This window comes from Triticum dicoccoides, chromosome 2A (assembly GCF_002162155.2).
Source record: "Triticum dicoccoides isolate Atlit2015 ecotype Zavitan chromosome 2A, WEW_v2.0, whole genome shotgun sequence".
Classification (NCBI taxonomy): domain Eukaryota; kingdom Viridiplantae; phylum Streptophyta; class Magnoliopsida; order Poales; family Poaceae; genus Triticum; species Triticum dicoccoides.
The window spans coordinates 95,284,122-95,300,481 of NC_041382.1; the positions used below are offsets into that span (position 1 = coordinate 95,284,122).

The window sequence follows — 16,360 nt, forward strand, 5'->3', positions numbered from 1 at the left end:
AAGTTAGCATGAACTATTATTGTTGACATTACCCTTGAGGTAAAAGGTTGGGAGGCGAAACTATAAGCCCCTATCTTTCTCTGTGTCCGATTAAAACTCCGTAACCACAAGTATTGCGTGAGTGTTAGCAATTATGAAAGACTAAATGATAGTTGAGTATGTGGACTTGCTGAAAAGCTCTTACATAGACTCTTTACGATGTTATGATTGCAATTGCTTCAATGACTGAGATTGTAGTTTGTTGGTTCTCAATGAAGTTTCTGATTCACACTTGACATTGTGAATAGATTATTACTTGAGCATAAGAAATCATATGACAATATCCATATATGTTTCTATTATAAGAATAATCATGATGCCCTCATGTCCGTATTTTATTTTATCGACACCTCTACCTCTAAACATGTGGACATATTTATCGTTATCGGCTTCCGCTTGAGGACAAGCAAGGTCTAAGCTTGGGGGAGTTGATACGTCCATTTTGCGTCATGCTTTTATATTGATATTTATTGCATTATGGGCTGTTATTACACGTTATGTCACAATACTTATGTCTATTCTCTCTTATTTTACAAGGTTTACATAAAGAGGGAGAATGCCGGCAGCTGGGATTCTGGGCTTGAAAAGGAGCAAATATTAGAGACCTATTATGCACAACTCCAAAAGTCCTGAAACTTCACGAAAGTCATTTTTGGAATTAATAAAAAATACTAGACGAAGAAAATACCAGAGGGGGGCCACACCATGGCCACGAGGGTGGGAGGCGCGCCCCCTGCCTCGTGGGCCCCTGGTGGCCCTCCGGTGCCCATCTTCTTCTATATGAAGTCTTTCGTCCGAGAAAAAAAATCATAAGCAAGCTTTCGGGAAGAAACTCCGCCGCCACGAGGTGGAACCAATCTAGGGCTCCGGCAGAGCTGTTCAGCCGGGGAAACTTCCCTCCGAGAGGGAGAAATCATCGCCATCATCATCACCAATGCTCCTCTCATCGGGAGGGGGTCAATCTCCATCAACATCTTCACCAACATATCTCCTCTCAAACCCTAGTTCATCTCTTGTATCCAATCTTTGTCCCAAAGCCTCATATTGGTACTTGTAGGTTGCTAGTAGTGTTGATTACTCCTTGTAGTTGATGCTAGTTGGTTTATTTGGTGGAAGATCATATGTTCAGATCCTATATGCATATTAATACCCCTCTGATTATGAACATGAATATGCTTTATGAGTAGTTACGTTTGTTCCTGAGGACATGGGAGAAGTCTTGCTATTAGTAGTCATGTGAATTTGGTATCCGTTTGATATTTTGATGAGATGTATGTTGTCTCTCCTCTAGTGGTGTTATGTGAACGTCGACTACATGACACTTCACCATTATTTGGACCTAGAGGCAGGCATTGGGAAGTAATAAGTAGATGATGGGTTGCTAGAGTGACAGAAGCTTAAACCCTAGTTTATGAGTTGCTTCGTAAGGGGCTGATTTGGATCCATATGTTTCATGCTATGGTTAGGTTTATCTTAATACTTCTTTGTAGTTGCGGATGCTTGCAATAGGGGTTAATCATAAGTGGGATGCTTGTCCAAGTAAGGACAGCACCCAAGCACCGGTCCACCCACATATCAAATTATCAAAGTACCGAACGCGAATTATATGAACATGATGAAAACTAGCTTGATGATAATTCCCATGTGTCCCCGGGAGCGCTTTTCTCTATACAAGAGTTTGTCCAGGCTTGTCCTTTGCTACAAAAAGGATTGGGACATCTTGCTGCACTTTATTTATACTTATTACCCGTTACAAATTACTTTATCACAAAACTATCTGTTACCAATAATTTCAGTGCTTGCAGAGAATACCTTACTGAAAACCGCTTATCATTTCCTTCTGCTCCTTGTTGGGTTCGACACTCTTACTTATCGAAAGGACTACGATAGATCCCTTATACTTGTGGGTCATCACTGACCAGTTTGCGCTTATTGTGACAGTCAGTATTCATCTTTCTCCACTGGGGCGCTTTGACCATGCGAGCTGGAAGCACAATCCCAGTGGTTCTCCCTTTGCACACCTAGCCGAACAAAGCGGAACGTAGGAGGCAATCACAGGAGCCGGGCAACCCAACTATTGACCGAAGACACAATTCGAAATCGATGCATATCCGAGAATGTTTTTGTCGAATCTCTAAAGGTGTCCAACATTGCACTACTAGACTTATACCGGACACAAACAAATAGTTTCAAAGTGCCATAGGCTTGGAAAACCAAAAACTTCAGTAAACACTTGACGTCCGAACTAGATCAAGTGTTCGATGCCAATCCAAAAATTGGTCTTAGAAAAAAATGTGCTTCTGTCGTGCTTTAACATGACACATCCTATCTCAGGACTTCAAGCGGGTCAGCCTACGGCTTCAACCTCCTATCCTGAAGGTGGAGTACTTCTCATTAGGCCAGTTTAGCAAACTAAACTATAGCGGCTTTGAGAGAGAAATTAGGCTCCCCGGCTATTGACCACACACTCGCGTAGAAAAAAGGAGTGATAGAAAAAGAATTTGCAACGACTAATAATAAGAACACTTATTATAAAACAGCTCACAAAAATTTAAGAGCCCCCAGTTAACAGGGGAAATGAAGTGTTTTTAATCAAACAACGTTTGTGAGCATGGTCGGAGCGAACGCAAATTAAAAATTTAAAACTTTGAGCATGAAAGCGACTAAGCTGGTTAATGTGTTCGGCATGAATGACATGGTCCGAGCTTGATGCGGAACAAGGTCCCAGCCCCCAAGCCGGTTCCGAGGTGGCGGAGCGAAGAGCTCGGCACTCCGAAGTGGCAACGTAGCACGACCAATGTGTCGAGGTGTAACCCCCAGTCCGACTGAGGCGACAGAGCAGGTCGGCAGTATGACGCCAGTGTCCTCGACATGGGTTAATGAAGTGCTGACGAAGCCCTCAGTCCAGCCGAGGTGACATGGTATGTCGCTATGCCGAAGTGACAGCGCTGCCCAACCCGGATCTTTTACCTGTGCACAGAAAAGAGTGTCAGTCGAAGATAATAGTAATATTTTTTAAAAGGTTGCATGATTAATAATTTATGCAAAGTGAGTAATAAAAGAAATATGGCCCGTGCGCCGAATACCCGACAAGGTAGGACCCTCTTGATGATGCCGAAGTCCCCGAGGCAACCAAACATGTCGGTATGGCAATTCGATCAACAAGGTGACCACGCGAGCCAATTTATGCCGATTGGGACGACGACGTCGGCTTGCCGAAGTGACCGCATGATGCAGTCGGACTCGATTACCTACACATGTAAAATAGTGCATTCCAAAAAATAATAATATAAATATAATTTAAAAAAATCTTGCATAACTAATTTACGCAAAATAATTTTTTTTAAAGAGATGTAGCCTGGCGTCGAAGCCAATGTCGATGCGGGGCGCCTGCGTGACAAATCCTATATTCATAGGGCGGTCTGAGTCCCTGATGAGGCATTCGCCGAACTGCAAACGGGAAACTGGCTGAACCATCACACAACCATCATTAATGCGGCCGTCATTTGACAGACCTGTGTACAGATGATGGAACAAATCAGAGTAATAATTCCACAGGAAAAATAAACTCAAGCAAGAAAAAATTATTATGATTAATAGCACCTGGTTTATCTGTTGCAGCAATCTGAAGAAAGGTTACACCCAACATTGGGACTCGATCCGCACACTCATTGCCTGATGGGCGATGAAGCGACGACATGGCGATGCTGACAAATGTTGGCTTGCTGAGGCAAAACCCCCGGTCCAGCTAACATGACGAAGCTGGTCGGCTGGTGACACCGAAGTCTCCGGAGTAGGTTGATGAAGAGATGGAGAAGCCCCCGGTCCAGACGAGGTGACGGAGCAGGTCGGTAAGCTGACGCTGCAGCCGCTGTGCCAGCCGAGGTGTTGAAGCGGTTCAACATGGCAGACATAGGTTTGAAGAAGCTACGGCTCGGTCATGCCGACGCTGGTCATAACTTGTGACGCGGTCAAAGCCGGATTGATGAAGCGACCGAGCGGCGATGTCGGCGCGCCTGACCCGTGCAATCCGTGAGGCGATGGTGTTGGTGATAATTTAGTCTTCGCGATGACGAACTCTTGTTCGGCATGCCGAGCTGATGATCCAGTAAGGTTGGGCTCGGCTCGATGAAGCGACGATCTGTCTAGCGCAGGCCGACAGACGTGGAGTAAGGGTTGGTTTGACACCGGCACGACGGTGAAGATTACCTCCGAAAAGGAGCAAAATTTGTGAGCATGTGTTCGGAAACAAAACACAATACCCTAGAAAGAGATTTTTCCAAAAAAGTTGTCCAATATCCCGTTCATGAAGAAAGATGAACTCGGGTCGGATTCGTATTCGCGCAGAAAACAGATCCGAAAAGGGATGCACTAATCGGAAGGTTCCCGGAGTTTGGACGGTCGGATCGAGCTGAAATTTTGAGAGGTGGTAGATATAGGAATTCCGCAGCCGATCAACGGTTGGATCTTCCAAAGGACGTCCAAGCTAGATGCTGGACACTATGCTCCAAATTCGTCCAGATTCCTGTCCAGATTTGACAGGGCTCCGGTATATGGGAGATCGACGGAGATTGCTCCACCAGAACGCGACGAAATTTTATACTATTGTTGTAGACTCAATTCCGCACAATTCCACCGAAGGAATCGTCAAAGCGATGCTCGAGGAGGTGGTAGTAGCGGATACAAGTTCGCTGTTCAGAAAAACAGCACGGTCGCCCGAGGGCAATGTTAACGTTGAGCCCCCGAGCTCCATGGATGATTCCTCCATCATCATGATAGACATCAGAGTTGAGGTTGATGAATGCCCTCGTCCGAACATGACGATTGGAGGCAGGGCACAGTCCTTGGTCAAGCCAAGGCGACCACTCAAGCCGGCAACAAAGACGCCGACGTCGTAGTTGATCTGCAGACCAGCCATTGACCCCTTGCCGATCACACAGCGGAACTCTCAATGAAAGCACCATTGTTGCTGTCAAAACCGGTAGATCTCGGGTAGGGGGTCTCGAGCTATGTGTCATGGATCGATGGGTAACAGGAGACAGGGGACACGATGTTTACCCAGGTTCGGGTCCTCTTAATGGAGGTAATACCCTACTTCCTGCTTGATTGATCTTGATGAATATAGAGATTACAAGAGTTGATCTACCCCGAGATCATATTGATGTTGCTATGACTTTGCCATGCTTAATGCTTGTCACTTTGGGCCCGGGTGCCATGATTTTAGATCTGAACCATTTATGTTATCACCATTATATCCATGTTCTAGATCCGACCTTGCAAGTTATAGTCACATACTACGTGTTATGATCTGGCAACCCCGGAGTGACAATAGTCGGGACCACTCCCGGTGATGACCGTAGTTTGAGGAGTTCATGTATACACCGTGTTTTAATGCTTTGTTCCGGTTCTCTATTAAAAAGAGGCCTTAATATCCCTTAGTTTCCAATTAGACCCTGCTACCACGGGAGGGTAGGACAAAATATGTCATGCAAGTTCTTTCCATAAGCACGTATGACTATTTACGGAATACATGCCTACATTATATTTATGAACTGGAGCTAGTGCCGTATCGCCCTAGGTTATGACTGTCACATGATGAATATCATCCAACAAATTACCGATCCAATGCCTACGAATTTATCCTATATTGTTCTTGCTAGATTACTACTGCTATCGTCACTACTGCACTTACTATAAAATTACTGTTATCACTATTATTGTTACCATTGTTGCTGTCATTATTATCAAAACTATCATATTACTTTGCTACTGATCACGTTGCTGCAGACAATTAATCTCCAGATGCGGTTGGATTGACAACTCAGCTGCTAATACTTGCAAATATTCTTTGGCTCCCCTTGTATCGAATCTATAAATTTGGTTGAATATTCTACCCTCGAAAACTGTTGCAATCCCCTATACTTGTGGGTTATCACACCACCCCTTCGTCCAACCTTTTCTGTAGGATAATCAATCACCTTAATTTACATACCTTACAAATTTTACTTTAGTTTACTTATCAAACTTCTCATCAAAGTATAAGGTAAATCATGAGCAAAAGTTGATAAATATTAATTACACGATCGCACTAAAATGGACAACTAAATCACAAACTAACATATTAGAGTATTTATATCCCGCTGCAACGCACCGACATTGTCCTAGTCTATCTATATATCTATACTACTTAAAAGGAATGCAATGTTTCATGTTTTACTTTTCTTTCCACCACGTCTTCATCTAACTTTTCCATATGATAATCAATTACCTTAATTTACTTACCTTCTGAACCAAATTCACTTTAGTTTACTTACCAAACTTCTCATCAAAATATAAGATAATCATGGGAAGAATTTGATAAATATTTATTTACATCATTAATATGGGCACTCCTAAGGAAACTTTCCTACATATTGTGATCCATATTTATAACCCATTACAACGCACGAGCATTGTCCTAGTGCACAATAAAAAATTGGATAACCGAAGCAAACACAATCCAAAATAGACTACTTTTCTGTATTTCGGGCATGTGGCAAGTTGAGGTGAACCCTACGGTAAAAAATCTACTAGTTTGTGTGAATCTCCCCCTCCCGCCGGGAAATCTAACTAGAGAATCGTCCACCTTGGCATGCTATAGAGACCATATGTGCCGACTTGGGTCTATTTTCGATAGTATCCCTCTCCTGAAAAAACTAAGCCGAGACCCATCCACCTTAGAGCATCTCCAACAGCTCCCCTATCTCAAAAATAATCACCATTTACAGGATGCTGGGTCAAAAACCCTCCCGAACAGTTCCATAAATTGGTTCTTTCCTCCCGCTAAAATTTTGGCGGGATAGTAACCACCTGAAACTTCACCATGCCCTACCCTCAATGCCAGAATCTCGCGGGAGCGCCGCCGCCGCCCGCCGCCTCGCGCCATCGGCCACTTCATTGCCTCGTGCTGCCCTTCGCTGGTTGTCGTAACGAGTGTCACTGATTGATGGGCCATAGGTCATTATCTAATATTTTAATTAAAAGTTAAATAAAAATGAATTGAGGGGAAGAAGTTTACGAGAACTGTCAAAAATAGTTCTCAGGCAACTTCCCCTAAATTTTAGGGTCTTCTCGTAGCTAGTTTTATGGGAAGTTTTTTAAGGGAGCTATTTTTTTAACACAGTACAGACGCTGACGCTCATACATTTCAGATACACTCAGCCCTGTGAACGCACGCACGCACACCCTATCCCTCTTAGCACCTTTGAGAGACTGAGACGACACATCATCTTGAGATTGACGAAGTCGTCATAGACGCCTTCGTAGTCGACTGGAACGTCTCCTCTCACTGAGCGCACATCGCTGAAAGTTCTGAAATAAATCCAGAAAAATGTGAGCACCCGTGTCAAGTCTAAAGCTTAATCCCCAGTGCATTGGCGGAGCTACGTTGTAGCAAAATGGGCCATGGCCCGCCCAGTTTTACTGCAAAAGGCTAGGCTTAAGGGTAAATCTGGGTCATAATTGTCAAAAAATTGGGCCTCTCTTCAGATTGGCCCGCCCATGCTTTTGAATGTAGCTCCGCCACTGCCCCAGTGGCTGGGGATATCACTGCCCTCCTAACCATCCAGCCACACCATCCAGCCACAACTCGCTTTGCTAACGGAGCTGTTTTTGGAGTTGCTCTTAGAATGCCACATAGCTAATCCATTTTCGACCGCATTTACTCCTGCAAGCCAAGTGTATGGTGCTGATTTATACAAAATCTCAAAGATACACAAGCCGCCAGGTGGCACAAGCCTCACTCTCACCCTTCCCTTTTGCAGTCTGGCCTACGGGCAACAGGAAAAACCCCCAGAATATTTGCGCCGGCCACCGCCACTTTTCTACACTCCCGTGGCCGCGGTGTGGACTGTGGAGTCGCGTTTGAATCATTCAATTCCATTCCATTCCATTCCACCCAACCTCCCTTCCTTCCTCCTTCCCCTCCCATTCAATTTCCCAAACTCCCATCCCCCACTCCGTCCGTCACTCACCCGGACCCCCAAACCCTAGCCCCCACGCGCACGCAGTCCATGGGGTGCGCGCACGGCAAGTGCTGCCTGCCGCGGGGCGACGGCGGGGGGCGGCGGGAAGGCGGCGGCGTGCCGGGCGGCCTCGGCGGCTCCACCCTCGGCCGCGCCGCGGTGCCGGGGGCCGGCCTGGCGCTGGAGTACGCCACGCTGACGGTCGACGGCCTCTACCCGGACTCCCCGGGCCGGGAGACGCAGGACGCGTACCTGGTGGCCACGCGCTTCGCGGGCGACCCCGATCTCCACCTCTTCGCCGTCTTCGACGGCCACGGCGCCTGCGGGGCCGCCTGCTCCGGGTTCGCGCGCGACGCGCTCCCGCGCCTCCTCCTCCTCGCGGCCGAGGACGACGGCGCCGGCGCCGGCGGGAGCCTCCTCGCGACGGACCCCGCGGGCGCGTTCCGGGCGGCGATGATTGGGGTCAACGAGGAGATGCACGCGGCGCCGGCCGTCGACGACTCCATGAGCGGGACCACGGCCGTGGCCGCGCTCGTGGCCGGCGGCGCGCTCCACGTGGCCAACGTCGGGGACTCGCGCGCCGTCGCCGGGGTCTGGCGCGACGGCCGCGTCGCCGCCGAGGAGCTGTCGTGGGACCAGACGCCGTTCCGCGCCGACGAGCGCGCGCGCGTCAAGGCCTGCGGCGCGCGGGTCATGTCGGTCGAGCAGGTGGAGGGCGTGCGCGACCCGGACGCCGAGGGCTGGCTCGCCGACGAGGGGGACCCGCCTCGCGTCTGGGCCCGCGACGGCCTCTACCCGGGCACGGCCTTCACGCGCAGCCTCGGCGACCTCGCCGCCGAGGGCGTCGGGGTCATCGCCGACCCTGAGGTGAAGACCGTGGAGATCACCCCGGCCCACCTCTTCTTCGTCGTCGCAAGCGATGGCGTCTTCGAGTTCCTCTCCAGCCAGGAAGTCGTCGACATGGTGATGATTTTCTCCCCCTTCTCAAATTTCCTTGCTCCTTTGCCTTTGCTGAGCTGATCCATTTGGAAGTTGGTGTTTTACCTACCGCATATAGTATTCTTGGAAAGAAATTCGTAGGGTGTGCCTGTGAACTTCTAGTGTGGTGAATCTGGTTAGCAAGTACTAGTAGTAAATTGGTAATAAGCAGGGTGCATTTTGCTTGAATGACTTTCAGTCACAACACCAGTTACTCATATTTGTTGATCTGTGTCTGATTAACTAGAGCCTTGATGTAAAGCTTTGGATCTTGCCATCTTGGAAGTAGCCAATGATAGTGAACCAACTTCTAGTGTGGTGAATGTAGGTAGCAAGTACAGTAGTAAATTGGTAATTAGGAACGACTTTCAATCACAACACCAGTTACTCATATTTGTTGATTTGTTCGATTAACCTAGAGCCTTGACGTAAAGCTTTGGATTGGAAAGTAGCCAATAATAGTGAACCAACTGGCTTACCGTGAATTCCCATTCCTTCAGTAGCACGCACGAATATCTGGCTTCCATGCATTCCAGTTTCATCGGTAGCATGCATGCTTATTAGTAGCACATCGGAGCTGTAGAAAATTATCGCTTCATTGTTTTTCTTTTCTTCATATTATAACTAGCCACCAGTTTCTTGACATGTCCACTACTACCTTTAATGAGCTAATAACATGTAAAGCAACCCAAACCATCTCCCCTGGATTTCTCCCAAAATCCCATTAGGGGGGAGGTGAGTTTGGTAGGGTTGGAATGAGTTTTTTGCTCAAACCCCCTAAAACAGGGGATAGTTGGAGTTGCTCTTTAAGTGTCATTTTAGGTCCAAACATGTTTGATGGCAACCCACCCAGTAAATATTCTTATATACTCCACTTATGAGTTTATAGGCTTGATCAAGTCTGTCTGGCCTATGATGATATTGAAGCCCAATTCGATGTTGACCTTGACTTGCTCTGTCCAACGAAAGTATGAAATTATTTGCTTTATAAGTATAGTGACATCTCTGATGAGATTATTATTAACTTGTTAGGTTGAAGAGTAGGGCATGCGATGTTAAGCATTAAACCTGTAGTTAGAGAAGATAAGCATAATCATAAAAACAAAGATAAGATAATATTTAGTGATAAATTCAGCGGAATGTGTTGAGAAGTGGATGTGCTTATAATATGTTGGTGAGCCAGTAATGGAAACGGGGATACCTAAAACATTCATGTATGAGAATATTGACAGTCAAGCAGAGTGCAGAATTATTTCAGCCCTTTACCGATTATCGTGGAGCTATATTGCTATTTAAGGTTATGAGCGGTAGTATTGAGTTGTTGGGAATCTAGTAAAGATGTATAGTTCAGTGGGTACAAGGAATTAAAAATAACTCGTGGGGTCAACTTTTATATCCAGGAAACAAATGCAAATGGTCCTGCATATCGCATTTTTACTCCATTCTTGTGTGTACTAAAAAGCTACTCATTCAAAAAGCTGGACGTGTAGGTTGGTGTAATGATTATGAAATGGTCAGGAATTTGAGGTTGATTGATGTTGCCATTACGAAAGCCACCACTCTAGATAAAGTTCTGCATAAGTGGATGTACCTTTACTGAGTAATAGATGAATAGTGGACCAGCATCTGAGCTGTATTGGTGAATTGACTAATCCGAAATGTGTCCAGCAAAAAGAACGTGAGAAAATGGACTGAAGGTTCATGATTTATTATACTACTTTCCTGTTGTACTGCCGATGAAGAAAAAGATATTGGCCATTTTATTGGTCTTGGAACTGACAAGTCACTTCAGAATTGACTGCTGATTGCTGAATTGCTAGTGATGTGCTTGCATGTTGTCAATTCTGTTCTGATTAACATGGTCCGGAGTTCTTAATGGGATGGTCCCCTGTAAACCCTCTCTTTTCCTTTCCACCACTTCCCTAACTAGTGCCCTTAGGAAACCAGGCTGGTAACAGCCTTTATGTTCTTCCAAGTTCTTTCATCTTTCCTGCGCATGATGCCCTCCTTGTGTATGCATCTCCATGAAGTGCACCCATGTGCGATCCACCATTTTGGTGTGATCAAACTATGACAGTTTTATTTTAGACATATATTTTAGATGGTGGTCTCTACTCTCTATGCCATATCATGCACCATTTGAAGTCCTTTAGTATCAATCTCATGTAATAATGTATGTGGTTTTGCTTGCTCTGGTATGCCTTTGGTGTTCTCTGCCTCCATGTCCGAAATGCTATAACATTTGTCTCAATTGCTACAGGTGGCTATGCATCAAGACCCTCGAGATGCTTGCGCAGCAATCGCTGCAGAGTCATACAAACTATGGCTAGAGCACGAAAACAGGACAGATGATATAACAATAATCATCGTGCATATCCGGGATGCTCAAAATGTACGTGCACATACCTTTTGATTATGTAGGCATAATACCGCAATTGTTGGTGGCTTTGCAGAAATTCATTGTCTTTCCAAAATTTACTCAGTCAGGTCCTGCAGGGAGTGACAAAGAGAACTCCAGCAGCACCGGGGCGCCGATAGCATTGCACACGGTACAGCCAGAGCTGCCTGTATTTGTACCGTCGGAGCTACCTGTATTTGTACCGTCAGAAGCAAGTCACCTGAACGCAGTGGCTACTGCTGAACTGCGGCGGCCATCCTCCTCTGGCTCTCCATCGGAACGACGCCTCTCATGCGTTGCTCCTTCGCCTACACACCCTTTACTGGAAGGAGGTAAAGCATCGGAAGCTTCCAGGTCGACCCAGATCGACATTCCTTTATCCGAACCAGTGGAAGCTTGGCATCCTAGTCAAGGTGGTAACAAGCTAGAGCGGGCAGTCTCCTGCTGACCATGCATGAGGTAATGTCACCAGTCTCCTTCTAACTGGGGAATGGTGTAAACGCAAACAATCTCATATCAGTTCACTCTTTTTCATTGCAGTCCTCTAGCTTAAATCTCACAACAGGAGTGGCAGCACACCCGTCGTCATCCCCCGTAAGGTCTCGCCCTAATCAAGTTTCTTTTCGTCGTATTTCTGGACCGATTTGCTTAGAAAGCTTTTGACATTTTTACAGGGGGGCTGACTTCCCGAACAGTGGGTGTGATGCAGGCTGGCAATGTTTGTTCTGCGCCGGTTGCAAGTTGCTCGTGTTTTCTTAGAGCACCTGCTGACTGACAATGAAAAGGATTCTGACCCAAACAGGGTCGTTTAACATAAGGATTGATGGGCTTGAGCTTGTGGCATTGGACGCCGCCAAGCGTTAACTGGAAATGGAGTCAAGTATCTGAAGAATTTGTATTTGTTATTTATCACATCATGTTAAGTTGATGCTTGCAGACCTGCAGTCATATGGTATGAGCTGCGGTGCAGTGTGATACCGCAACGAATAATTGCCGCTTATTCTTAATCGGATGGGAAGGAAGTGGTCTTTCAGTCTTTGTGAGTAGGATAGTGAGAAATGCTCAGGGCTTACTGAAAGAGACTCCTTAGCTTTATATTCCACCAAAATGCCTTGTATGCTCCTAAAAACTCTTAATTTGGCAAGTCATATTACTCCTTGTGTTTCAAAATGGTTGCAAAATTTTAAATAACTCACTAATATGTTGTTTTTGTTATTTAAAATTGCAAGCAATAGCTAGTACTCCCTTGGTGATCTAAATGATCTTATATTTCTTTACGTAGGGAGTATTGTTAAACATGAACCTAATCACATTATGCATGCATGTACAAAGTATAATTGTCTGTCAAAAAGTTTCTTAATAAGAATACTTCTTATGCAGGTGTAATAAAACCAAAAAAAAATGTTGTTGGTCCGTCATCAAATAATACAGCAGCCAACAGAAACAGTAGCAATACCATCTCGTTGGTCCGGTTGACGACGGTCACTGAACCTGTAGATTTTCCAGAAGTATATATACATATGCAGTAATTCTAATTTTCTCAGTTGTACATTCGACGTGTGGGACCTAGCGATGAGTTATTAGCAGGAAGCAAACTGTTTCTGTTTCTGCTGGGAACCACCAGCCGTCAGCGCGCCACCGGCGATGAATCCCACAATCTCCTTCCCCAAGCCCAGCCATGGCGGCAGCCACGAGCTGGCTCCTCCTGCCTGCGGCCCTGGCCCACGCCACAGCTGACCCGCGCCGCCGCCCAGCACGCCGCGCCTCGTGTGGAGGCATGGCGTGGTCGCCGACGCGGAGTTGGCGGAGGGATGGATGGAGGGGAGGCGGTCGACTGCGAGGCTCGCGCGCGCGGGCGCCTCGCCGGCGGAAACGTGGTGCTCAACCCCGAGTTCTTCCAGACCGATTCCTCGGTAATCTGAGCTCAAACCAGTCCCCGTTTCAGAAATTTTGCAAGGCGCTGGGCCGGGTTCCACACAACACAGGGGGCTTCATCCTCTTCACAATAGCAATGTTGGCGGTTCTAAAAAAAACAATTTTGGCTGGACTTCCTTTTTGGCGAAAAGCATCAGATCTTATAAAAGTTCACCATAAATAACTAAGTACTCCCTCCGTCCCAAAAAGTTTAGATGTATCTAGCATTAAGTTAGTGTCAGATATATCCAGTTGGGAAACAAGTTTGGGATAAACTTTTCGGACGGAAGAAGTATAAAGCATCAAACATAATAAACTCATTAGAGTTAATTACACTATTCATACATAAACTTGGGGGCGGATACAATTTCATACAAAAACTTGCAAAATGACTTAATTGGGCCCCTAAACTTACTTTGCGGGAACAGATTGATACAAATTAGCCTGAAACATGCCACGTCGGTTGAGACACCGAATGAGAGGCACGCGCCGGTCGCTTTTGTATTGCGCACAAACCACCCCAAGTAGACCAATAATCCAACCCGTGGTCCTCAGAGAGAGATGGGAGTAGAAAATTTGAAAACGACACTTGAGGTAATGCAAATTCTTCCATTTACACCATAGTCCCAGCACAAACCCCTTCGCCTCTCTGTCTTTCTGTATCTAATCGACCCCTTCCTTTTTCTGTTTCCCATCGGCCCCTAAGGCGACGCTGCCTAGTTGGTCGCCGTCAACGAGATCGACGCTTGATGGGGCCGCGTCCTCGTGGCATTGGCGAGTTTCTGCCGGATTACGGTATGTATACTGCTTCTCCTGTGTTTGATTGGTCCCCTGTTTCGGTCCACTCATGGCTAGGGTTTTGGTCGTACTTGATCGGTAGTATTTCCGCCCGCGTGTGGTTCTTCTTTGGTACATATGGTTGGTAATCGAGCATCATTAGATGAAAGTGTAGGCGATGTGTCCAAGGGGTTCACAGTGTTTACTGAAAACGATTGTTTGGCTGTCATTTTCAGATGAACAGATTATAAACCTACTCCCAGCATCCAATCCTTCTGTACACATTCCAAGAACAGGTTTCATACTGCAGAACGGCATCAAAAAACTACGCCCAACATCAAAATTTGTTGTGTTATGCTAAAGGATCACATACCGCAGAACGACATCAGAAATTACGAATGGAAAAGCACATCCGTTTTTTTGGGCCGAAGTGAAGCTCATATGTCACCCTCCATTCTTCACTATAGTCGCCGACCCAGCCATCCTTGTGACCGCCACCGTCGCCGCCCATGAGCCGTGCGCTCACAAGAAGGGGTTGGTAGTCTGCCGACGAGGACACCGCATCATGGCGCCAAGAGGGGTTGGGCACCGACGACCCTTCTCCATGTTTGTTGGACTCAGTCGAGAGTGGATTTTCGGGGAAGAAAAGAGGAGAGTGGCTAGGGATTTGGCTGTTGTGAAGCGAATAGAGAGAGGCGAGGGGATTTGGACGGGCTACACGGGGATCTATTTCAGCATACAATAGGGGGTTTCCTGTAAATTATCTTGGACGTGGGGTAAATGCTCCGGCTGACGTGTCATCCGACGTGGCAAGTTTCAGATTAATTTGTATCATTTTGTTCCCGCAAAGCAAGTTTAGGGGCCCAGTTGAGTTATTTTGCAAGTTTTTGTACGAAATTGTACCCGCGCTGTAAGTTTATGTATGGATAGTGTAATTAACTCTAAATATTATATCGAGATTCCGAAATTTTTGGCTGGACGATTACAAGTGCGTATTCCAAGTTTCAACACGGTACCAATTATAGTAATATGCTAGTCATGCTAAGTGGATGCAAATCAAAGTCTGGTATGCAACTGCCGGTATGTCCACTGGATGGCAGGTTATATGATGTTGCGAAAGTGCTGAGTTGAGCTCGAGCTCAGATACGCTCGTGTTCTCCCCCGTTGTCTCTCTGCAAGATTCGGACAACCCAGCTCATGATGTTGTTGGTTCTCTAAGAAGAGCAACTGCATTGTTGAATCTGATAAAATATACGTATATAGCCAGTGATATACATTTAGTTCAATGGCATACATGAACACATCCTTTAACTCCATAGCCACATGAACACAACCATTTGTCATGTTTAAAAAAAATACAACTGGAGTTACATTACAGAGTTCTGAAGCAAAATTAGATCGGCACTCCTCGTCGCTTCCTCCCTGGCAAGGCACCACCTTCATGTGTAACCTGAGCATGACTTGTAACAAAATGAACAAATGATTTATGAGGGGGTATCCTTGATTCCCATGCAACTAGACTGAAGTCTCCTTCCAGTGTAGCACTAGGATCTACTAGAAGTTTCACCAATGTCACACTTGGTGATTCCTCCTTGATTGGAACATTACTTGTCATGGTAAGTGGATGCAAAGCGAAGTCCGTGATGTCCACTGGATGGCCTTGTTCTATATATAAGCATACTTGGCTGCACACCATGTATGGAGAGGTTTCTTTTAACATATCTTACCCCCTTGTCAAATAAGCAACGCCAAAACTGAACATCACTACAAAAAAAGACACATCCGTAACATTTTGGGTCGAATGAAATTTTTTTCTGTCATACATATGACACTTCTATGACGATAATTGTGACAAAATCCGGTATCATCATAGATATGGTGGGCTCCTACTTCTATGACAAAAAATCATGACAGAGAATGGGCTTTTCGTCCTGGGCGGGCCGGAGACGTAGCTGCATGACGGAAAAAACCGTGGTAGAAGCGAGGGGGAGGAAAATTTCGGGGAGTTCCTGGTTACGGTGGGAGGTCGGGGGCCGAGCGATGCGCGTTTTTCTCGTACACGTACGCGCGTGTGTGCGAGGCGTTGACTCTAACTGAACCCGAGCGAGGCGTTGGGCTCTAACTGAACCCGAGCGATTGCACTGCAGGCTACGCGTTACTGAACCCGAGCGATCGATCGATGGCTGTTAACTGAACCCGATCGAGCGATTCCTTTGCTACTGCTGCTAACTGAAGCCGATCGATGGGATGA

General features: G+C 46.2%; 1 protein-coding gene and 1 pseudogene across 4 annotated transcripts; one reads left to right on the forward strand and one right to left on the reverse strand.

Moving 5' to 3' along the window:
- The first annotated feature begins 7,894 nt into the window (after nt 1–7,894).
- LOC119353566 (probable protein phosphatase 2C 65) lies at nt 7,895–12,454 on the forward strand. 4 transcript variants are annotated; one of them, XR_005170458.1, is made up of 5 exons: nt 7,905–9,005; nt 11,281–11,412; nt 11,504–11,877; nt 11,959–12,017; nt 12,093–12,454. XR_005170458.1 is itself a non-coding variant. In XM_037620185.1 (3 exons), exons 1-3 carry the CDS (start codon nt 8,091–8,093, stop codon nt 11,556–11,558), a joined length of 1,098 nt encoding a protein of 365 aa, XP_037476082.1. In that variant the 5' UTR covers nt 7,895–8,090; the 3' UTR covers nt 11,559–11,691. The 4 variants fall into 4 exon arrangements, 2 of the variants coding, with proteins under 2 accessions (XP_037476082.1, XP_037476083.1); XR_005170457.1 differs by having other exon boundaries at nt 11,959–12,012; XM_037620185.1 differs by lacking the exons at nt 11,959–12,017; nt 12,093–12,454 and having other exon boundaries at nt 7,895–9,005; nt 11,508–11,691.
- Nucleotides 12,455–15,502: 3,048 nt separating this feature from the next.
- LOC119359081 overlaps nt 15,503–16,360 on the reverse strand; it is a 44,983-nt pseudogene continuing 44,125 nt past the window's right edge.

Excerpts from the sequence above, each read along its gene's own strand:
- LOC119353566 (XM_037620185.1), top strand. The coding sequence starts at position 8,091 with ATGGGGTGCGCGCACGGCAAGTGCTGCCTGCCGCGGGGCGACGGCGGG. Across the intron at positions 9,006-11,280 it reads GCCAGGAAGTCGTCGACATG|GTGGCTATGCATCAAGACCC; the intron begins GTGATGATTTTC and ends CAATTGCTACAG. Across the intron at positions 11,413-11,507 it reads ATATCCGGGATGCTCAAAAT|GTCCTGCAGGGAGTGACAAA; the intron begins GTACGTGCACAT and ends TTACTCAGTCAG.